Here is an 18,064-nt window from a genome sequence, read left to right as displayed (position 1 = left end):
TGCTCACTGTGGGCCCGGGAACAGCGCACGTCCCTGGGAAGGTCAGTGTGTAAAATGAAGACCTGCCCTGAAGCCACCTGACTGCCGTGCACCTGCTGGTCTCTGCAGCTACTTCCTCAGCACGGAGGACCTGCCGAGGAGGCGCCAGCTCTACAGGTACGCCCGACGGCCTCCCGCGCAACGGCCTCCCGCGGAGGGCTCGGCGCTGCAGCCGCCCTGCGGCAGTACCGGGGCAGGGGGCGGGGGGCGCAGGGAAAACCCCCACCTCGACGGGTGTCTCCGCGGCCTGGAGGGAGAGACCAGACGTGCTGAGGCCACCGCGTCTAAGGCTGTATTGTATTTTTCCGCTTTTGTCAAATTGAGTTCTCCCCGTCGCTTGCTTTCTTCTCATGGTAGCAGGTGGGGCTCTAACAGGCTTCCACCTTCAGTCAGGCTGACGTGGGGGGTTACGCCCAGCGGGGTTTTTCTCAGAGGGGAGTCGAGTTCGGGCACATGCCGATGGGCTGGGGTGCAGGCCGGCCTGAACCCAGGCTGACGTGATGTGGGACATTGGTCAGATTCCCAAATCTCGAGGTGGCAGAGGGGTGACCTCTGCGTCATGGAGAAGGACTAGGCGCGTCCAGGGTCTGTCCCTCCTCAGCACCAGTGCTGTCGCCTGTCCCGTCTCCCCAGTCGCTCTGCTCGTGAGAGAAGGTTTGGGGTCTGCAGTGCGCTGCTCCCCGGGAGCTTCCTGCTGGTGGGCCGGCTGGACCGGGGGCGGCCTATTACCTCCGATGCCTTCTGGTCTGGAAGGAGGTGGCGGCTGGTTACTGCACACACGCACATGGGCCACCTGAGAGGCCTCCGTTCTGCGTGGGCCTCGCGGTCTGGGCTGGGCCCACGCCTGGTGTCCCCTCCCCCCACTGCTGGGAGGTGGGCGGAGGCCTGTCAGGTGCACAACTGCCCCCCACCCCCCGCTGGTCCCTGTGCTGAGTCAGGAGAAGCCCAGCAAATCCACGTGGTCATAGCTTTGCTTCTCCCTGTGGGCTGTCCGTCACTGCTCGTCCACCAGGATGACCCCATCAGTCCCATCACCACGTTAGTAGGAGACCGAGGCAGACCACGCTGACGCATACTCTGAGGGGGCCAAGCTCTCCCCCCGGAACGTCTTCACTCTTGTGGGCAGTTTTCACGTTAGAATTCTTCCCATGCCAAGTGCTCGGACAAGGGCTGCTTCCAGGTTTGCTGAAAGACGCCTGGGTCTCTCTTAACTTTCAGAAACACACGTTAGGCCTCCTTAACGTGAAGTCGTGGTTGCTCAGAGTGGCCCGGGTGGCAGCTTCAAGTAGGCCCCTCCTGCTCTTGGCCACTGAGTGAGAATCTCCTCTCACCACGACTCTGACTTTGGAAGCTGCCGGAGCCCAGCTCAGCTGGTGTTTTCCTGCCTGTCCTCCCCTGGCAGCCAGCCCTCGGAGAGGGCTCAGAGGCCCAGACACACAGCTACTGTCCCCAGAGTGCTAACTGCTGGCTCAGGTCCTAGAAAGTGCTAGAAGTAATGCCGCACACACTGTCTCCCCCACCAGGCCCAGGCCGGGGCCGGAACACCTCCCGTGAAGCGGGTGCTCGGGGCTCCTGCCCATGGGGGGACTGGGGCTCAGGACGGCTCAGGGGAGGGGACAACAGAGCCAGGCGCTCCCGGTGGTCCGCAGGGAGACGGGGGAGCCCGGGGGAAGGGCGCCCCAGGACAGCTCTGCAGGGGAGCAGCCAGTGGCTGGAAACACGGAGCTGGGAGACACGGGTCTGTCCACGGTGACCGTCCCCCCGTCCCTGCAGTGCCAACACCGTGGGCAACTTCAACCGGCAGTGCCTTTCCTGCGACCTGGTGGACAACTGCACCTACTTCAACGCCGCCTTCAGCCCCGGCGCCGACTTCTTCCTGCTCACGTGCGAAGGTGAGTGCTGGCCGGGCCTCAGCCTCCCCTTGGGCCGCCGCTGCCGGGCCCGACGGCCCGTGCTGCTAGGGAGGTGCTGTCGGGGGAGGGCCGCTGCCGAGGGGCGCTGGCGGGGGCACCCCCACCCAGGGCAGGTGAGGGGTCAGCTCCCGGGAGCCGCGTCTGCTGTGTGGCGCGTTACTGGTACTTTACGTCTTATAAAGGTGTACAGCTTCCTGTGGGCCAGGCCACTTAATCCCGGTGTTTGCCTCCATTTTCCTTTTAAAACAATGCACCTTACACGGTGATGAACTTAGGCCGTCTCTAAAGGTAAGAAAACAATGTCAAGGATCCTTAAGCATATTAAAGAATTGAGATTGTATAAAAGAAGACTCGGGGAAAAATTATTTTCCCATGGCCCCATTCATGGATAATTTATCCCAAACTTCAGAACGTCCTGGACCACGCCATGGGCGTATACCTAACAGTAGGCCACGCCCCGTAATGGACACAAGGAGATGTCGTTGCATCTTGTCATATCTTGAAAAGATAAGGCCGGAACCCTCGGAAAGGTAAAAATAATAAATATGGTTGTAACGAAATATGTCTCAAAGAAGGGCATGATCTACTGAGATCACCTCAAGGAATGAAACCACGCTGCAGGCGGAGACGGACAGACACCAGGAGCAGTTCAGTCCTCCGAGTCTCGGGCGAGGAGCAAGCCCATCGGAGCTGCGTCTCTGGTAACCACTCAGGAGCTCCGGACCCCATCCTGCTCTCACCAGCGATGTCAGCTAGAATCCTGAACAGTGGCAGGACGGGAAGGCACAGCCCGCTCGGCCCCACGCTCAGTCCCGGACACTCCTGTAACGGGTTGGGGGCGGGCATGTGCTGGGGGCCGGCGGCGTCTGACATGCAGCGTTAGCCCCACCCCCTCGGACACAGCTTTTCTTACCAGACTCCTCTTCTGCCGGTGAGACCCGCTGCCCCCCGGGGACCTTCTTGAAGTGACAGCTTGAGAAGATGCAGAGATTTCTGGGGCCCAGAGACCGGGGAAACGTGGCCAGAGACCCGTAGGAGCCCAGAGACCACAGTCTGACAGGAGCTGCGTAATCAGAGGTTTGAAGTCCAACTTCCAGAAGGAGGAAGTGGCTTTAAAACATGCAAGGTCGTGATAAGCAACAGAAGGGAAAATCGAAGAATGGCTGACTAGGAGCACGGACGTGGGCGCCCCTCAGAAGGTCTGTCAAAGAAGGCAGACATCAAGTTCCAGAAGTGGGTTTAAACATGAGGCAGAGAGTGAGCACGGGCTTCGAGGCCACACTGTCAGTGGTCGAGGAGGTGACGACTGAATCTGGCTCTCGGGTTCTCACTGACCCTCACTAGCACTTGCTCCATGTGGCCCTCTGTCACAAATCCAGCATCTTGTCTGTGACAAGCCCCTCCCCCGCCTCCTGAGGTGGCCAGAAGGTCCCTGTGAGTCCAGCCGGGGCTTCTTGCTCCGGATGTGGTCAGAATGGCCTCGTTCTGAGGACGGTGGCCCCCTGTGCCCAGTTTCCACAGAGCTCCGGCCTTGGGCCGACGCTGAAAGGCTGGATTCGGGCAGGGAAGCGCCTGTGTCCCGTGCGCTGGACACAACCATGGCTCCTGCGTTGGGAGGCCACATGGACGGTGTGTCTGGAGATCGCTGCATGGACTTCCCGTCCTGGTGTCAGTCCGTCCTGAGGCAGGAGTGACTTTTTTTTCATGTTTATGCCCCAGCCAGTCCGGGGACGCTTCCTGTCCATAAAGCTGCTTGTGCTGTGGTCTGCGAACACTGCGTGTGCAGAGACCGTCCTCGGTGGTCACGGTGAAGGAGAACGAAGCAAAGAATAGGCACAGACAGTCCGGTCACCTGCACAGCTGAGGACACCGCAATCTCCGCCTCGGGAGGGAGGGACGCCCCCAAGCACGCCTGGCCCCCCCGTAACGGAGCAGACCCACAGAGCTCAGGGTGGGAAGGTCTGAGTCTCCAGCCCCTGCTTCGTCTTATCAAGAAACGTGAGCCTTAACCGATCATGGCGCTGTCGCCTCGGGATTTTCCGAATCGTTCAAAACCTGTTTAGGTATTCAGCCTGCTGCCTCACACGTGAGCACAGACCAGCCCTCCTCCCGGCAGAGCTGCTCTTTGAAAAATCTTTCATTATCACCTGTTTTCTGGCTAATGTAACTTGAATGTCAAAATCCACCTCCTCCCCAAAACCTAATCAAAACCCCGTTTTTAAAAAGGGACCGTCTAAAAAGACATAAACTTACAAAGACAACAAAGTGGATGAAATGAGAGCAGCTGCCCACCTTGACAGCTTCCGGCTTGTCACTTGGACACAGTTCCAGCAATGAGTGCCTTAGTCCCCCCGGAAGTCAGATCCTGATGCCGCAGACCCGCGTTCGCCCCACAGGCACTGGCGGCAGCAGCCATCAGGGATGGCAAAGGGGGTCGAACTGGACTGCTGGCTGCACTTGTCCCCCCAGGGTTGGCGCCCCCCCCCAGCAGCTCTGCGTCCCCGCACTCAGCCCCGCGGACAACCGCAGCAGCGAGGGCAGGAGCCCTTCCTTTTTTGGCCGAGGGAAATGTGAGAGCAGTTTGACAGCGCTCTTTGGTGAGTTAGGGAGAGGAGGTCTGAACGCTCCCACATTTGAGATTGTTCGGCTGTCAGGGCGGGAAGTGGGCGTACTCAGTGTGGGCGGAGCCGGGGTTCCAGTCCAGGGACCCAGTAACCCAGACAAGGTAGACGCCGAGTAGCGGGAATGGCCAACCAGAGCAGACAGGCCATCGCATCACATTAGTACTTACTTTTCCCCCCAAATCTTTGATTTAGTAAAATGATTTAACTTAAAAAAAAACTATTGGCACATAATTCATACATCATCTTAAAATAAGAGGGAGACGTAATCTCAGGATAAGAACGCATCTGAACTTAAACTGAATGCACTTAACCTGATTTTTTTTCAGTTTTATTAGGTACTGTTGTTACAGCTTGCACATATACAATACGTTGCATGTAAATACACAGTATACTGCGTGTATAATTTACATGTATGTTCTGTTCACTGTTTCTAAGAACGTTTAGACCTTTAGCTTTTTAAACTTAGTTATCAATGGAGTAAAGCTAACCACAATATAAGAATTAATTCAAAAAGATACATGCACCCTGCTACCAACAGCAACATTATTTATAATTGCCAAGGTGTGGAAACACCCTAAGCGCGTCACGTTAGTCCTCAAGGGCTGGGATAAGGGCTGGGATCATGGCAGCTGGGAATGGTGACAGCCCCGTCCAAACCTGCTCATCTTCTTGCTTTCTGTGGACCTTCCATTTTGGTGGTTTCTGGTTTGTTTCTCTGATCCAGCCTGTCCCCTTAGCTGACACTGCTGTGCTCGGCGCTGGACCCCTGTCCCAGCTGATGGTGGCACGTCAACTGCATGCAGTCGGTCCTTCTGTTTGATCAGCTCTTTGCCGTATGGTCCTCCTCCTCCTGCCCAGCTGTTCTGCTGCGGTGTGTGTTGTTCGTCTCCACCGCGGGAGAGTGTCATTTAGTCTTAGCACCAGGTCCTTTCTCCTCTAATCCGTCATGAGCATTTCTTCTGCGGTTCCTCAATGTTTGCCACTTCTGCATTTCCCTATAATTCTTAACTTCTTAATTTTGATTATGTACAAAACCACTTGAAGTTACATAAAATTGATTTTGCTGTTCATATGTCAGAGCCTACTCTGAGAGTTACAGAATTTATACACAGGGGTCATTTTTAAGAACTAAAGTTATTTTTGCAAAAAAAAAATAACTTCCGTTGTGATTTTAACAAGTTAAAAACAGCACATGCGCATGGTTAGAAAACGTCGTTGCTAAAGAATGGCCTTTGCTGAGGAGGGTGTGGTGCAGTGGTGAGGCCTGCTCGGCGCGCTCAAGGTCCTGGGTTCCGCGTCCGGTACCTCCATTAAAAAATAAATAATAAACCTCATTACCTACCCCCCCAAAAAAAGAAAAAAAATTTTTTTAAAAAGAATGGTCTTTGCCTCTCCACTGCCGTGTCCCAGTGGAAGCTACTGTTAACTTGTTTAAAAAATACACTTAAAAATACATAAATTATTTTTGCACACTGTTATATTAAAAAAAGACTAAAACAGTATCTAGGTAAGTAAAGACCCAGAGATGTGTGCGCTGCTCATACCACCCCCGTGAAGCTGGGGCCCCTCCCTCCATGTCGGGGTTTGTATCTGGAAGGCGCGGGTTTTGGACGATCACTGGGGACTTGATTGGGGGCACGTGTGAACCGCAGTCAGTAGGACCTCGTGGAAACTCATTTAACACATTTAATGCAGAGGTTTCAGTTCCTTTCCAGATCTCTAGGGGCTGGCAGCGAAGCCAGCTGCCCCCAGAAGACTGCAGTGCGATGCGACCTTTCATAACAAAATCATGTATATCCCAGGATATACCAGGAGGCTTTTGGTTTGCATGCTGCTTCGTTGGTCTTCTCAGCGAGGCCATGAGCGCCTGATGTTTGTCCAGCTTCTTACAGCCTGAAAAGCACATTCCTGTGACGCTGGGTGCCGGAGTCGCACTTCCGACTGCCTGCGCTCCATGCTCCCCACAGGTAGGCCCTCGTGGCGTCCCTGACCTCAGCTGCGCCTCACACGGCCGTGCTGCCGTCTCTGCCTGCCTGACGATCTCCGTACTTCCTCCAAGGTTGCTCCTCAGCCAGGGAATGAGGGTCCCGGCTCCCCCCCCGGGAGGTTGCCCGGGCGGTGTGGACACGGCTGTGGGTCCGCTCGGACCCACGTCTGCGATGGGCACTCGGCCGTCCGGGGTCGCCCACAGCGGACGCCTGCCTCCTCACCCTCGCACCTGTGACCCCACCGGCCAGGCCTGGATACGCCCAATCTCGCCATAAAGAGAGAAGCACTCGCCTTCAGCACGTTTCCTGGGGCCGCCGCGGCAGACGCCCGCAAAGCAGGGGGCCTGGCGCCGCAGAAGTGTGATCTCTGCAGTCCTGGGGGCCGGAGTCCGAAAGCAGGCGGGGCGGGATGCCCACGTGCCGCGTGTCTGTCACACTGGGTGTCGTCCCCTCAAAGAAACTGATGCCTCCCTCGTGATGAGACTGAAATGTCAGGTATCCGGGCTTTGAGACCATCCTGAACTCCCCTCGTCCTGCAGAAGGAAGCAAAGCGGATTTTCTTACAGGGAGCTAACGTGCCAAAGCCTTGTGGTCAGGGGAGATGGAAGGGACAGCGTGTCGTTTCAGAGAACAGAAACGTGCCCTCAGGAAGGAACATTCGTGAGACCCTGTTGCTGGAAGGAGCAGAAACAGCTGCCATCCTGGCACCACCGGACTTCTCCTCGGGGAAGGCTGTTGCCCAGAACTCCTGTTTGAAGGACGGCTCTGTCTGTCCTGAATCTTTTGGACTGGGGGACAGAAAGACGCACGTCCCTCCAGAGTGGCCCGGGGGCGATGCTGTTTCGCCCGGGGGCGATGCTGTTTCACCCAGGCTCCTACGGCGCGCATCTGAGCAGGTGCTCCTGTATCCTGGCCCAGTGTAGGAACTACACATTCTGCTTCTATTCAGTTTATTTCAAATAGCTGATACCCAATGGTAAGTGAGGAGCCCCAAAGACAGAAAAATAATAACAATTATTAATTATGATTATAAAGAATATAATCATTAAATAATATCAGTAATCAGCCATCTACATCACTGAGGAAATCCGTGTGGTGGTACCAGTTCTCAGCAGCAGGGTCTGGAAGGGGAAACACACGGTCTGGTCCTGCAGGCTGCCTAACCCTCCAGACGTCTCTTCATCCAAGTTGCCAAGGCATTAACCCAGGCAGCCATTTTTAATTGTGAGTTTGTCCAGGTGAACGTTTGGAACCAGGCTTGACACTCCTTGGAGCCTCACCTGTGTGTCCGTGAGCAAGAACAGCTGTTCAGCGTCTCGGACATTCGGAGCTGTTCCCTTCACGGTTGCGGGTTCCACAACCGAGGAGAGACCGCGTCACGAGCGTAGCCTTGCAGATGATCTGGAGGTCCTGCGCTCATCGGAAACCGCGGCCAGCTCCCGAGCTGACCCTCCGTAGGAGCCCGTTGCTCCCCAGCAACAGCCAGTCTGCTGGGAAGGCACTTGGCGCTTGCCGGGTTAACACCGCCCCGTCACCAGCAGGTGTCAAGCTGTGCTGGTGCCTGGAACCAGCGTACCCCTCTGCAGAATGAGGGCTCATGTCCTGGCAGTGCGCTCCCTGAAATGCCCGTTAGAAATAAATCACGTTATTCAGTGCCATAAACAGTGCCCCGAACCCCAGCTCCTTTACCGCTGTCGCCCTGACTCCAGGTGATAGGAGCCTTAAGTCCTCCGTCTGCCTTCAGGGCCTCCCTCTGACCAGCTCTCCCTGCTCCTGGCCACCTGACCAATTCCCTAAAGATGTTTCTCTGCCAGATGTCTTCCTGGGCACATGCATTTCTCCCTTTCTAAGTCAAATGGGAGAAGAAGCATAAAAGTAAAAACTAAATGCACCTCTGGGCCACTGAGATGGAGACCATCAACGGAACAGCATGGATAGATTTTTGAAAAGTTCATGTAAGTGGATCACGTTGGCAGTGAAAGCTAGGGGTCTGGGGCCATAACGTGATTGGTGAAAAGCGTGATGACCAAAACAATTCAAATAGCGTCCAAGGCTGCCCCCAGTCTGGCCGCATGGACCCTACCCAGCCCGTAGGGCCCCACCCCCGGGTCAGAGCAGCACGACCAGTTTCCAAGTGAAAGGTTAGAGGAGCTGACACAGAGCAGAGAAAAAACAATGTCTTACTAGCATTGAAAGTTCAAAGCTGTAGCATGTGCTCTTCAGCTCAATCCAAGAAGGCACTGAGGCTGTTTCCATGGATACCAGATGTGCATACTATAGATTGGGGAGCGTAGGTGAAGGTCACAGCCCTTTGTTAATCACCTTCGACATCCATGAACTTCAAACCAGACCTCCAGAACCACCGCTGCCCTTCCATGAGGGCCAGAGCTGGGAGAAACAGCTTCAGCTTTCCACTGTTACTTCAGTGCCTAGAAAGCTCTGTGCTGACCCTCCTAGGCCTGTGAAGTATCTCACACGGCCTCCGAGATCCAGCCTGTGGGCTTTCTCTAATCACACCGTCTCCTTCCTCCTTGGGGCCCTGAGAGCATTTTTTGCCTCTTTTATCTGTTGTACAAGATGCAAAACTTTCCCTTCCAGGCGCTAAGCGCCCCGCAAAGGCAGGACACGTGTGACTGGCTTCTGCACAGCAGCCTGCTAATGCCTGAGTATCTGTCGAGTCGATGCACTAAGAGAAGTAAGTCAGACAGAGAAAGACAAGTATCATACGATACCACTTACACGTGGAATCTAAAGCAGCGGCGCACTGAGCCCCAGCAACGTGAGGGGACAGTGGCAGGTATTCAGGCAGCACGAGACCCAGCCCAGCCCCGAGGGGTCACTGTCGTCACGCGTCAGAGTCTGCTTACGAGATGTCGAAGTGTGAACATTTAACATTTTTAAAACAGAAATGTTGCAAACGAAGAAACCGGATCAAAAGCAATCAAAATAAAGCCATGTGTCATTTTATTTTTGTTTTTTTTTAATTGAAGTATAGTCGGTTTGTGATGTTGTGTTAACCTCTGGTGTACAGCATAGTGACTCAGTTACACGTGTATTTTTTTCATATTCTTCTTCACTATCAGTTGGTACAAGGTACTGAATATAGTTTCCTGTGCGCTGCAGTGGGGCCTTGCTGTTTATCTATGTTACATGTAGCAGTTAGTATCTGAAAGTACTCCCAGTTTGTCCCTCCACCCTGCTCCCCCCGTAACCGTAAGTTTGTTTTCTATGTCTACGAGTCTCTGTTTTGTAAATAGGTTCATTTGTGTCCATCCATGTTGCTGCAGATGGCATTATTTTATTCTTTCTTGGCTGAGTAGTATCCCGCTGTGTAAATATACCACCTCTTCTTTGCCCAGTCATCTGTCGATGGACAGGTAGGTTGCTTCCATGCCTTGGCTATTATAAATAGTGCTGCTATGAACACTGGGGCACGTGTATCTTTTTGAATTAGAGTTTTCTCCATATATATATATGGCCAGGAATGGAATTGCTAGATCATATGGTGAGTCTGTTTTAGTTTTTTGAAGCATCTCATGCTGTTTTCCATTCCCAGCAGCAGAGCAGGAGGGTTCCCTTGTCTCCACACCCTCTCCAGACTCAGTGTTGATTCCATGGATACCTTCAAGCTTTCTCCCGTCGCTGGTTGACATCAGTGCCTTGGGGCTATGGAATAAACCCTCTGTAATCCATGCGCCCATGATTTAGAGTTACTGAGAACTTAGGCAGAGCTGAATAGAAATTTTGAAAGAAAAAAGTTTTTTTTGAAAAAACAGTAAGGAAAGACTGCCATAGGGATGTTGGTTCTGTTAACCAGTAGTGAGACCCCTAATTAGGATGCCCCTCAAAGTGTGGGTCCTCGCCTGCTGCCTGGAAAGAATTCACAGCCGAGGCAGAGGATAGAGCAAAGCTGCTTTTATTTCTCAGAAGAGGAAATGGAAGGAAGTGCTGGAACAGGGAGCTGTCAGGTGAGACGGGAGGGAGGGACGGCTCCTGCCCGTGTCGGGCCACGTGGACTTTTATGGGCGGCTTCTGCCATCTTGTCCTCCTGCCGGGTGTGATGGGGCCACTCAGCCCTTGCACCGGCTTTTCCGTCCTTGTATGGGCTTTTTTGGTGGTTGTCATGGCGATTGTCAGCTGTCATGGTGGGTGGGTCACTTAGCAGCTAATACATTACAATGATCGTATAATGAGGCTCAAGGTCCACTGGAGGTCACATCCTCCACCACCCTGGACTCCGTCAGTTCTAACCAGTTCTTGTTTCTTCTCTGCTGCTGCCTCCGGGACTTAGAGAAGAGTAACTGGTTTCTAGGGAGGGGCAGGGGTATGATCCTGGGGCAAAGCCTTGGTGACAAAAAGGAAAGTCGCTTTTAGCTAGAATGGCTGCAATCTGGTGGGCCCAGCATCCCCCCCAAAAAACCATCTCCAAAGGTTCTGTTCAGCCCTGAAAGTTTGAAAGAGAAAAGGGAGAGTGACCTCAGTTAGTCGCTGAGACAGGTGGTCAGAGCCCTCGCCATCCCCCAGCGCCTGCAGGCTGGTCCTCATCAGCTGCTGGAGCTGCTCTTCTGAGACCCGGGGAGGTTCGGAGACGTCAGCTTTTCTATGAACAAGAGGTGGGGGGTTGGGGGCGCAGGGTCCTGCTCCCTTTCAGTTCCACGTTCGCTTGCCACCATCTCTGGTTTCCGTGCTAATTTCTGTGTGATCTGTAGTCTTAATATAGCAGATAGCAATCGCTTAGAAAGTTGCAAAACATTATTTCTTTTTTAAAAAAACTCTTTAAATCTGATTCCTCACAAACTCAGTTTAGACTTTTCCACTTAGTCTGAGTGGCTGTATTTTTGTTAGTGTTAATCAGTTTTTCTTTTAACAACAAGAAAGGGTGTAGAGAGCTGGGAGCCTCCTGGTCACTACAGCTCCTTTAACTGCATGACCAGACCTACATCTGAGTCCCCGCTCTGGCCGCGGCCTTCGGGGAGCTGGTCTCTGTCTTCTCAGTTCAAGAGCATCGAAGGAGGTGGGTGCAGCTCAGTAGTAGAGCACATGCTTAGCATGCACAGGGTCCTGGGTTCGATCCCCAGTACGGCCATTAAAAAATAAATTAAAAGTTTGGAAAAAAAAAAAAACAGAGCATCAGGGAACTTAGCTGTGTGTGTAAGGTAAGCCGCTAGCAAGAGATGTTGACATTTCTTTACCAAAAATACAAAAGCAGTGTCTTCTTTATCACAAATTTAACAGATGTGAATAACTTATCATGAGGCTTTGCAAAGTAGGATGCAGTCCATCTCACTGAAAAAGTGAAAACCTGCCCGGTTCACCTCGCAGCAGTAACTGCCCCTTCACCCCTGCACTTCCCTGGGGCGGTTTTGACCGACACCCCGCTCGTCCGGTCAGCTCAGCTATGAGCAGCTACTAGGGACGCAGAGTATGAGAGGGCTCCTGCCTGCGGCGGCGTGCTTGCAGGGAGGGCACGTAACAGGCGTGTGGCTTCATGGGGTCAGAGCTGCCCTACGATGTGCGCCGGGGACAGGGAGAAGCCGGGGAGCGCCCCAGCTCTGTGCCCGCCCCTGACCTCGGGGCAGTCACAGACACAGGGGGCTCTCCCTAACAAAACTGCTGCCCTGAAAGTCAGCCCTTCACCCCCTCTCCCCTCCAGCAAAGCCACCACCCACCTTACAGGTGGGAATATTCAGACTCTCCGTTCATCACGTGGCTGGTTAGGGCAGGGCCAGGACTAGAACCAGTGTTTCATCGCTGCGGGTGCCCATGACACCACTTCTGCTCTGGGAAAACAAACTTTTTTGCTGATGGCTCTCCTCAGACACCTGCTCCCCAGACCTGAGCGTCCTGAGCCCCAGTGAGGCCCCAGACACAAGAGGGCACTGTAGCCCCAAGTATCTGCCACCCGTCCTCCAGGCGTGGGGGCTGAGTTACCGGTGGTCTCCCAGTGCCTGGTGCCTCCTCCAATTTGAGAAGTCTGCCTTTGATGCCCACGCGGTGCCAGGTGCGGGGCTGTGTGTGGGTGTGCAAACGTGAGCAGGAGGGAGAGGCCTGCCCGCAGTAGCCCAAAGTCTGCACAATTGACAGCTGGTCAAGGGAGCGGACGAGCACAGGAGGGGAGGGGGTTGCCAAGCGTCTCTGCTGGAGACGGGCTCCCTCACCCACAGGATGGGCACGGACAGGTCAGAGCACGAAGCTACAGGTCCCTGTGCTTCTGGAACTTACGTCAAGGATGTACAACCAACAGAGAGCGACAAAAGGCAGAATGTGGCAAATTGGGAAGCACTGTAAGTGCTGCAGTTGCCCAGAAAGGGGATGGTTGGTAACTGGTAACAAAGGAGGGCCTTCATCAAGAAGGAAGCAAGAGGAGGTGACCTCCTTGTGCCTTGGCTGCCCCATCTGTAAAACTAGGATAATGGTTGATGTTGTTGATGTTGATGAAGGTGGTGTTGTCTTTGCTGTTGGTGGTGGTGGTGGTGGTGGTGATGATGGTGTTGGTGGTGGTGGTGGTGGTGATGATGGTGGTGCTGGTGGTGTGGTTGGTGGTGGTGACGGTGCTGATGATGGAACTGTCTGTTGCAGACAACGTTGATGTCAGTGAGGATGGTGTGATCGGTGGTGCTGATGATGACATTTCTGTTGTTGCTGTTGTTCTCTCAGCTGTGACCTCATACCTCAGAGGTGGGGCCTTCAGTCATTCTCACCTGTTCCCTGTAGTGAGGGGAAATTTCTCCTCTGGTTTCTGATGACTGGCAACATAAATTCATGTAGCAGCCAGTTAATAATGGCTATTAATTTTCCAATCTGTGCAAAAACAGGCTAAAATGACCGAAGTTTATCACTGAATGTATCTGTGGAAAAAGGATTTATTTACTTTCTGGGTACAAGAAACAGTCAATGGTGGCCTCAGGACTAGACGAAGTGGATGTTGAAGGTCTGGGTTGCACGTTTGTAAGTGGGAAGGCTCAGTTTGAGCTTGAGTTTTGCTCTTAACCAACCCTGTCTGCACTGCTGTGGGATCATGATGTCAGGGCTAGGGAGGAAAGCTGAGTGTGTTCGTTGCTGGAATTGTCATCATTCGTGGGCCTGGAAGCTGGACAGCCCCCTCTTCATTCTCTGGTGTGCTTTGGAGACTTGGTCTGCAGTGTGAGCAAGATTCTAAAGGGATGTGTCCTGGACACCCACCGACAGGCACAACCACCCAGGGAGGGTTGATAGGGCCCCACTTCTGGGCTCTATTTCCTTGGCCCAGAGGTATCTTGAAATTTAGCCCCAGTAAGATATATATGGGAGGGTGTCCTTGTGGGGAGGGAGGATGGCAGTGGCTTCCACAAACAGGGTCAGCCTGGATCGTAAGTGGCTTTTCTGACAAACAAAGGTCTGCCTCTAGGTCCCTGTTGTGGATTGAACTGTGTCTCCCCAAATATGTTGAAGTCCTAACTCCTCTGTACTTCAGATTGTAACTTTGGACGTAAGATCGCTGCGTGTAATGTAATGAAATAAGATGAGGTCATTCTGGAGTAAGGCAGGCTCGTAATCCAGCATGACTGGTGTCCTTACAAGAAGAGGAAAAGAGTCACAGACGCACACGAGGCGGCAGACGCCTCGTGACAACAGAGGCAGAGCTTAGGGTGACGCGTCTGCAGACCAGGAGCCCCAAGGGTTGGCGGCCCCCTGGAGGCCGGAGGAGGCGAGGCAGGGCCCTCACCCACGGGCCCTGCCTGTGCCTGGTCCCGGCCTCCAGCCTCCAGGTCTCTGAGACCAGTCTTAGAATCAATGAAAAACAGTGTATATAACGTTTATCCAACATGCCTGTTAATCCTGTCGTGCTACGAAAGCTACAGCTGAAGGGGGAAGTGATTTTAAAGTAGTTTGTGTCCCGGCCGTGGGGAGGGGGTATCACGCCCTGGGACCTTCAGGAATCTCCATCCTTCCCTCCACTTTTAATGCACTGAAGCTGGCGGGGCCTGAGCTCTGGCCGCACCTGGGTTTAACTGCTGTGAGCTTCATTTCTGCGCCTCCAGGGCCTTTCAGAAGGCTGTCCGGCCTTGAAGCGTTACCTCCAAGGTGTGCCCCCCACCCCGGCTCAGAGAGAGGCCCGCCCGAGGGTGATAATGTGTTTGGTTGACTCGTTTCAACTGTCTCCCCAGAGTGGTCCCCCCACCCCGGCTCACCCGGCCCAGCCCACTTGGGCATCTCAGCCTTTGGATGAAAATGGCTCTCGGCCAGGAGGCTGGTGTTGCAGAGGGACGCCCATCCTGTCCCACTTTAACCACATGGCAGCCGAGGCAGGAGAAAGAAAGTTAATTAAGAGCGTCACTCGCATGGCTCCTCAAATTATATTTCTACTCCTTCAAAGGGCGCTCACGTATGTTGTAAAATAGTTCACTGTGGTGTGGATACGTCCTTAATTTTGTTTAAATTATTCTATGTTGCTCAGTGACAGGGTAAAAAAAATGAGGAAATTAGGGGAAGAGATTTTATTTTAACAGGAGGAAATTTTGAAAGGGTGAGTTTTGGGGGGTTTTCTTTGAGTTTTTTTTCTTTTGGTGGTTGTGTTGTGTGAGTTCTTGGTCGCTTTTGGACATGAACCCCTTTTCAGATGCATTGCTTGCAAATATCTTCTCCCTCCCAGTAGGCTGCCTTTTTGTTGGTTTTGTGAGGGGTGGAGGGAAGAGGTTAGGTTTAGTTAGTTAGTTGGTTAGTTAGTTAATGGAGGTCCTGGGGATGGAACCAGGACCACTTACCAAGCATGCGCTCTACCACTGAGCTACCCTCCCCCCTGAAAGGATGAGTTTCAACAAGGAGTCCTGGGCTGGCGTGGGCACGTCAGTGGACCACACACACACACGCACACGCGGCCCCACACAGGAGGTAAACAGGCCCAGCCACAGCGGCCCGCACAGCCGTGCACGAAACTCGCTGTGTTTGTGTTGTCCACAACAGAGTCTTGCCTGTCTCTCCCCACTGCTGAAGTTTCCTAGAACAGTGCCTACCCAGGTTCTAACATTTGTGCTCATTTACTTTTTTTTCACTTCTGTTTCCACCATTTCCATCCCAAAGCAAAGAAAGTCAAACTTCTATATCCATGCACCCACCACGACCCCCAGAAGATGCTACACTGTTTGAATTTGTTCACTTATTTTTTTAAACCAGGGTCCTCCGTTTGCAGGAGACTCTGGGGGCCCACTGGGCCTTGCCGCCCACCCTCGCCCCCAGGTCCTGGGGTGCAGTCGGCTGGGATGACGCGTTTTCGTGAGAGCAACAGCACCAGAAGGAAGCAGAGGGGTGATGGGAGCAGTGGGGCAAGTGCTGAGTAGTTCAGGGAGCTGAGGACTCCCAGCTGGGGGTGTCGGGGCTGCTTTTAGATTCGTGGACTGTTAGGGCACAAGGAAGCTTAAGGATCCTCTGACCCAGACGCTTTCCAGAGTCTTGTCAGTCATGGCGCCTCTTCTCTGAAAGAGGGCGCCCAGTGTGGAGGCGGCAGCCCGCAAGAGGCTCCCCGCTGTCCCTGTGGAAACCTCCCGTCCAATTCCGTCAGCTCATACTGCAGGTTAAAGGAATGGGGGCAGAAAGGTTTAAGTCATAAGGAAAGTCTGCTCCACGGAAATGAAAGCGGTTGTGCCAGGGGCCCCCGTGCAGCCTCAGGGAGTGCAGGTGGCTCGTTCGAGCAGCTGTCCTGGGAAGTTTCTCTGCCAGGTGCGCGCAGCGGTGTCCTGCCTCAGATGCTTGGTGATCCGGGCGCAGGGATGAGACAGAGACCGCAGGCGGGGAACGCAGGACGGCAGCCCTCGGGGGTGCGGGGGGGAAGTGCAGCTCCAGGGAGGGGCCCTCGCGCCGCCCTAAAGGACCAGCAGGTCTGGAGAGAGACGCTCCGGGTGCGTGTGGAGGACAGGGGTGCCTCCTCGTGCCTGGCCCACCTGGCTGGGCTGTGCGGATGTAAACAGCTCACAGAATGTGGAGCCATTCTGAAGACAGTGGCCCTCAGCCCTCAGCCGGGAGCTCTGGGGACGAGGGAACAGGGGTGTCGGGGCTGTGATGGAGCTCAAGTTTGTCATCACGTGTAGGATTCCTGCAGATGAAGCCTCCGGTGGCGCAGGGGCTCTGGGCGGTCATTCCCTAAGCCCTCCCCCACCTTTGCCGTCTGACCATCAGGTGACTGGATGTTAGTAGCCCCTTGACTGTATCATAGTAATAATCTAAAATTAACAACCACAGGCACATGTTTGTACGAGGTACGTGGCGTATGCGAGGCATTGTGTGTGTCAGTCAGTCCTCAGAACTACTCTTCCAGGTGAAAAAACTCAGCAGCAGCTGATGGAGTAACTCGCCAAGGGCGCTTAGCTGGCCAGTGGTGCCGCTGAGGTGAACAGGCAGGGTCACTGCGCTTTATCATGAAGGTGTGTGCGTGCCGGCGACCACACGGGTGGAGTGTGCCTGGAGTCGGTCCCAGCAGTGCCACAGGCAGACCTGTGCCTCGGTTTACTCCTCTGTGAAATGGGGGTGCAGGACCTACTTCCGAGGGTTGCTGTGAAGACGGATGAGTTGTTGTGTGTAGAACACTTAGAACAGTGCGGCCCGTTATGATCAAGGCATAATCATGAACTGCTGTTGCTGTTTTTATTTCTGTTAGTCTTGTCACACATGGTGGTGCGACAAAGGAAGGGACAGTCAGAGAAGGCACCACCGCGGGAAGACGTGAGAACCGAGCCTCGAAGACGACGCAGGGGCTTGGAGAAGCCCAGGAGGGCAGGGCACGAACCTGTGCAGCGGCCCAGCTCCCCTCCGAGGGAACGCGGGGTTCGGGCGGCGTGTGCTGGGAGGCCCGGGGTGAGGTCTGAAAAGTCTTGTTTCATGCCGGGGTCCCGGTGTTATCCTGTGGGCAATGGAGAACGACTCAAGGGTGTGCATCGGAAGAGTGCCCAGGTCAGGACTGGGTGGGAGCCCTGGGCAGAGAGGTGAAGAGGGCAGCACTGAGGACGTTACCATGGCGACGGGACCACGGGGGTCTATCGGGGAGTCGGATGTGGTGCTTCGAGAGAGCAGAGTGTGGAACTACTTCCCTTTGAACAATGTGACCTCCTTGTTCTGTATCCCTGAGTCCCCAGAAGAAAAGCAGGACGCTTTGGATCTTGAGTACTGCCTGCCAAGTGTCGGGAGCTTTAGGGGGTCAGCTCGTAGTCACCCCGTTACCCTGAAGGCAGGTAGCATCATCCCTGCCTCACAGACACTACTGAGAACTGAGGTCCCTGCCGTCGGGACACACACCTGGCATCTGGCGAGTCTCCTGCTTCAATTCAGGGGACCGACAGTGAGGGCGTGAGGGGGAAGGAGGCGGGCAGCCCGGGCAGGGAGGCAGGAGCAGGCAGGCGGACAGGCCTCATGAGGTCCCCACTCGCCAGAGCCCCCAGTCCTGGGTTGAGATACAATCAAGTTCAAAAGGGAGGACGACCTACAATGTAGCCCAGCCTCATTGTGTTCATAAAAAGGAGCCCAACCGTTT

General features: G+C 54.2%; 1 protein-coding gene across 3 annotated transcripts in view; it reads left to right on the top strand.

Moving 5' to 3' along the window:
* The window catches only part of DPP6 (dipeptidyl peptidase like 6), an 837,334-nt gene that overhangs the window by 776,852 nt on the left and 42,418 nt on the right, over nt 1-18,064 (top strand). For all 3 annotated transcript variants that reach the window (XM_072964103.1, XM_072964105.1, XM_072964104.1), the window contains exons 15-16: nt 109-156; nt 1,813-1,931. In XM_072964103.1, the coding sequence (XP_072820204.1) occupies nt 109-156; nt 1,813-1,931 (167 nt within the window). The remainder of the gene's footprint in view (nt 1-108; nt 157-1,812; nt 1,932-18,064) is intronic.

The sequence above is a fragment of the Vicugna pacos genome, chromosome 7 (assembly GCF_048564905.1).
Source record: "Vicugna pacos chromosome 7, VicPac4, whole genome shotgun sequence".
Classification (NCBI taxonomy): domain Eukaryota; kingdom Metazoa; phylum Chordata; class Mammalia; order Artiodactyla; family Camelidae; genus Vicugna; species Vicugna pacos.
Note: the sequence above shows the minus strand (reverse complement) of the source record. Positions and strands in the feature narration are given on the sequence as shown.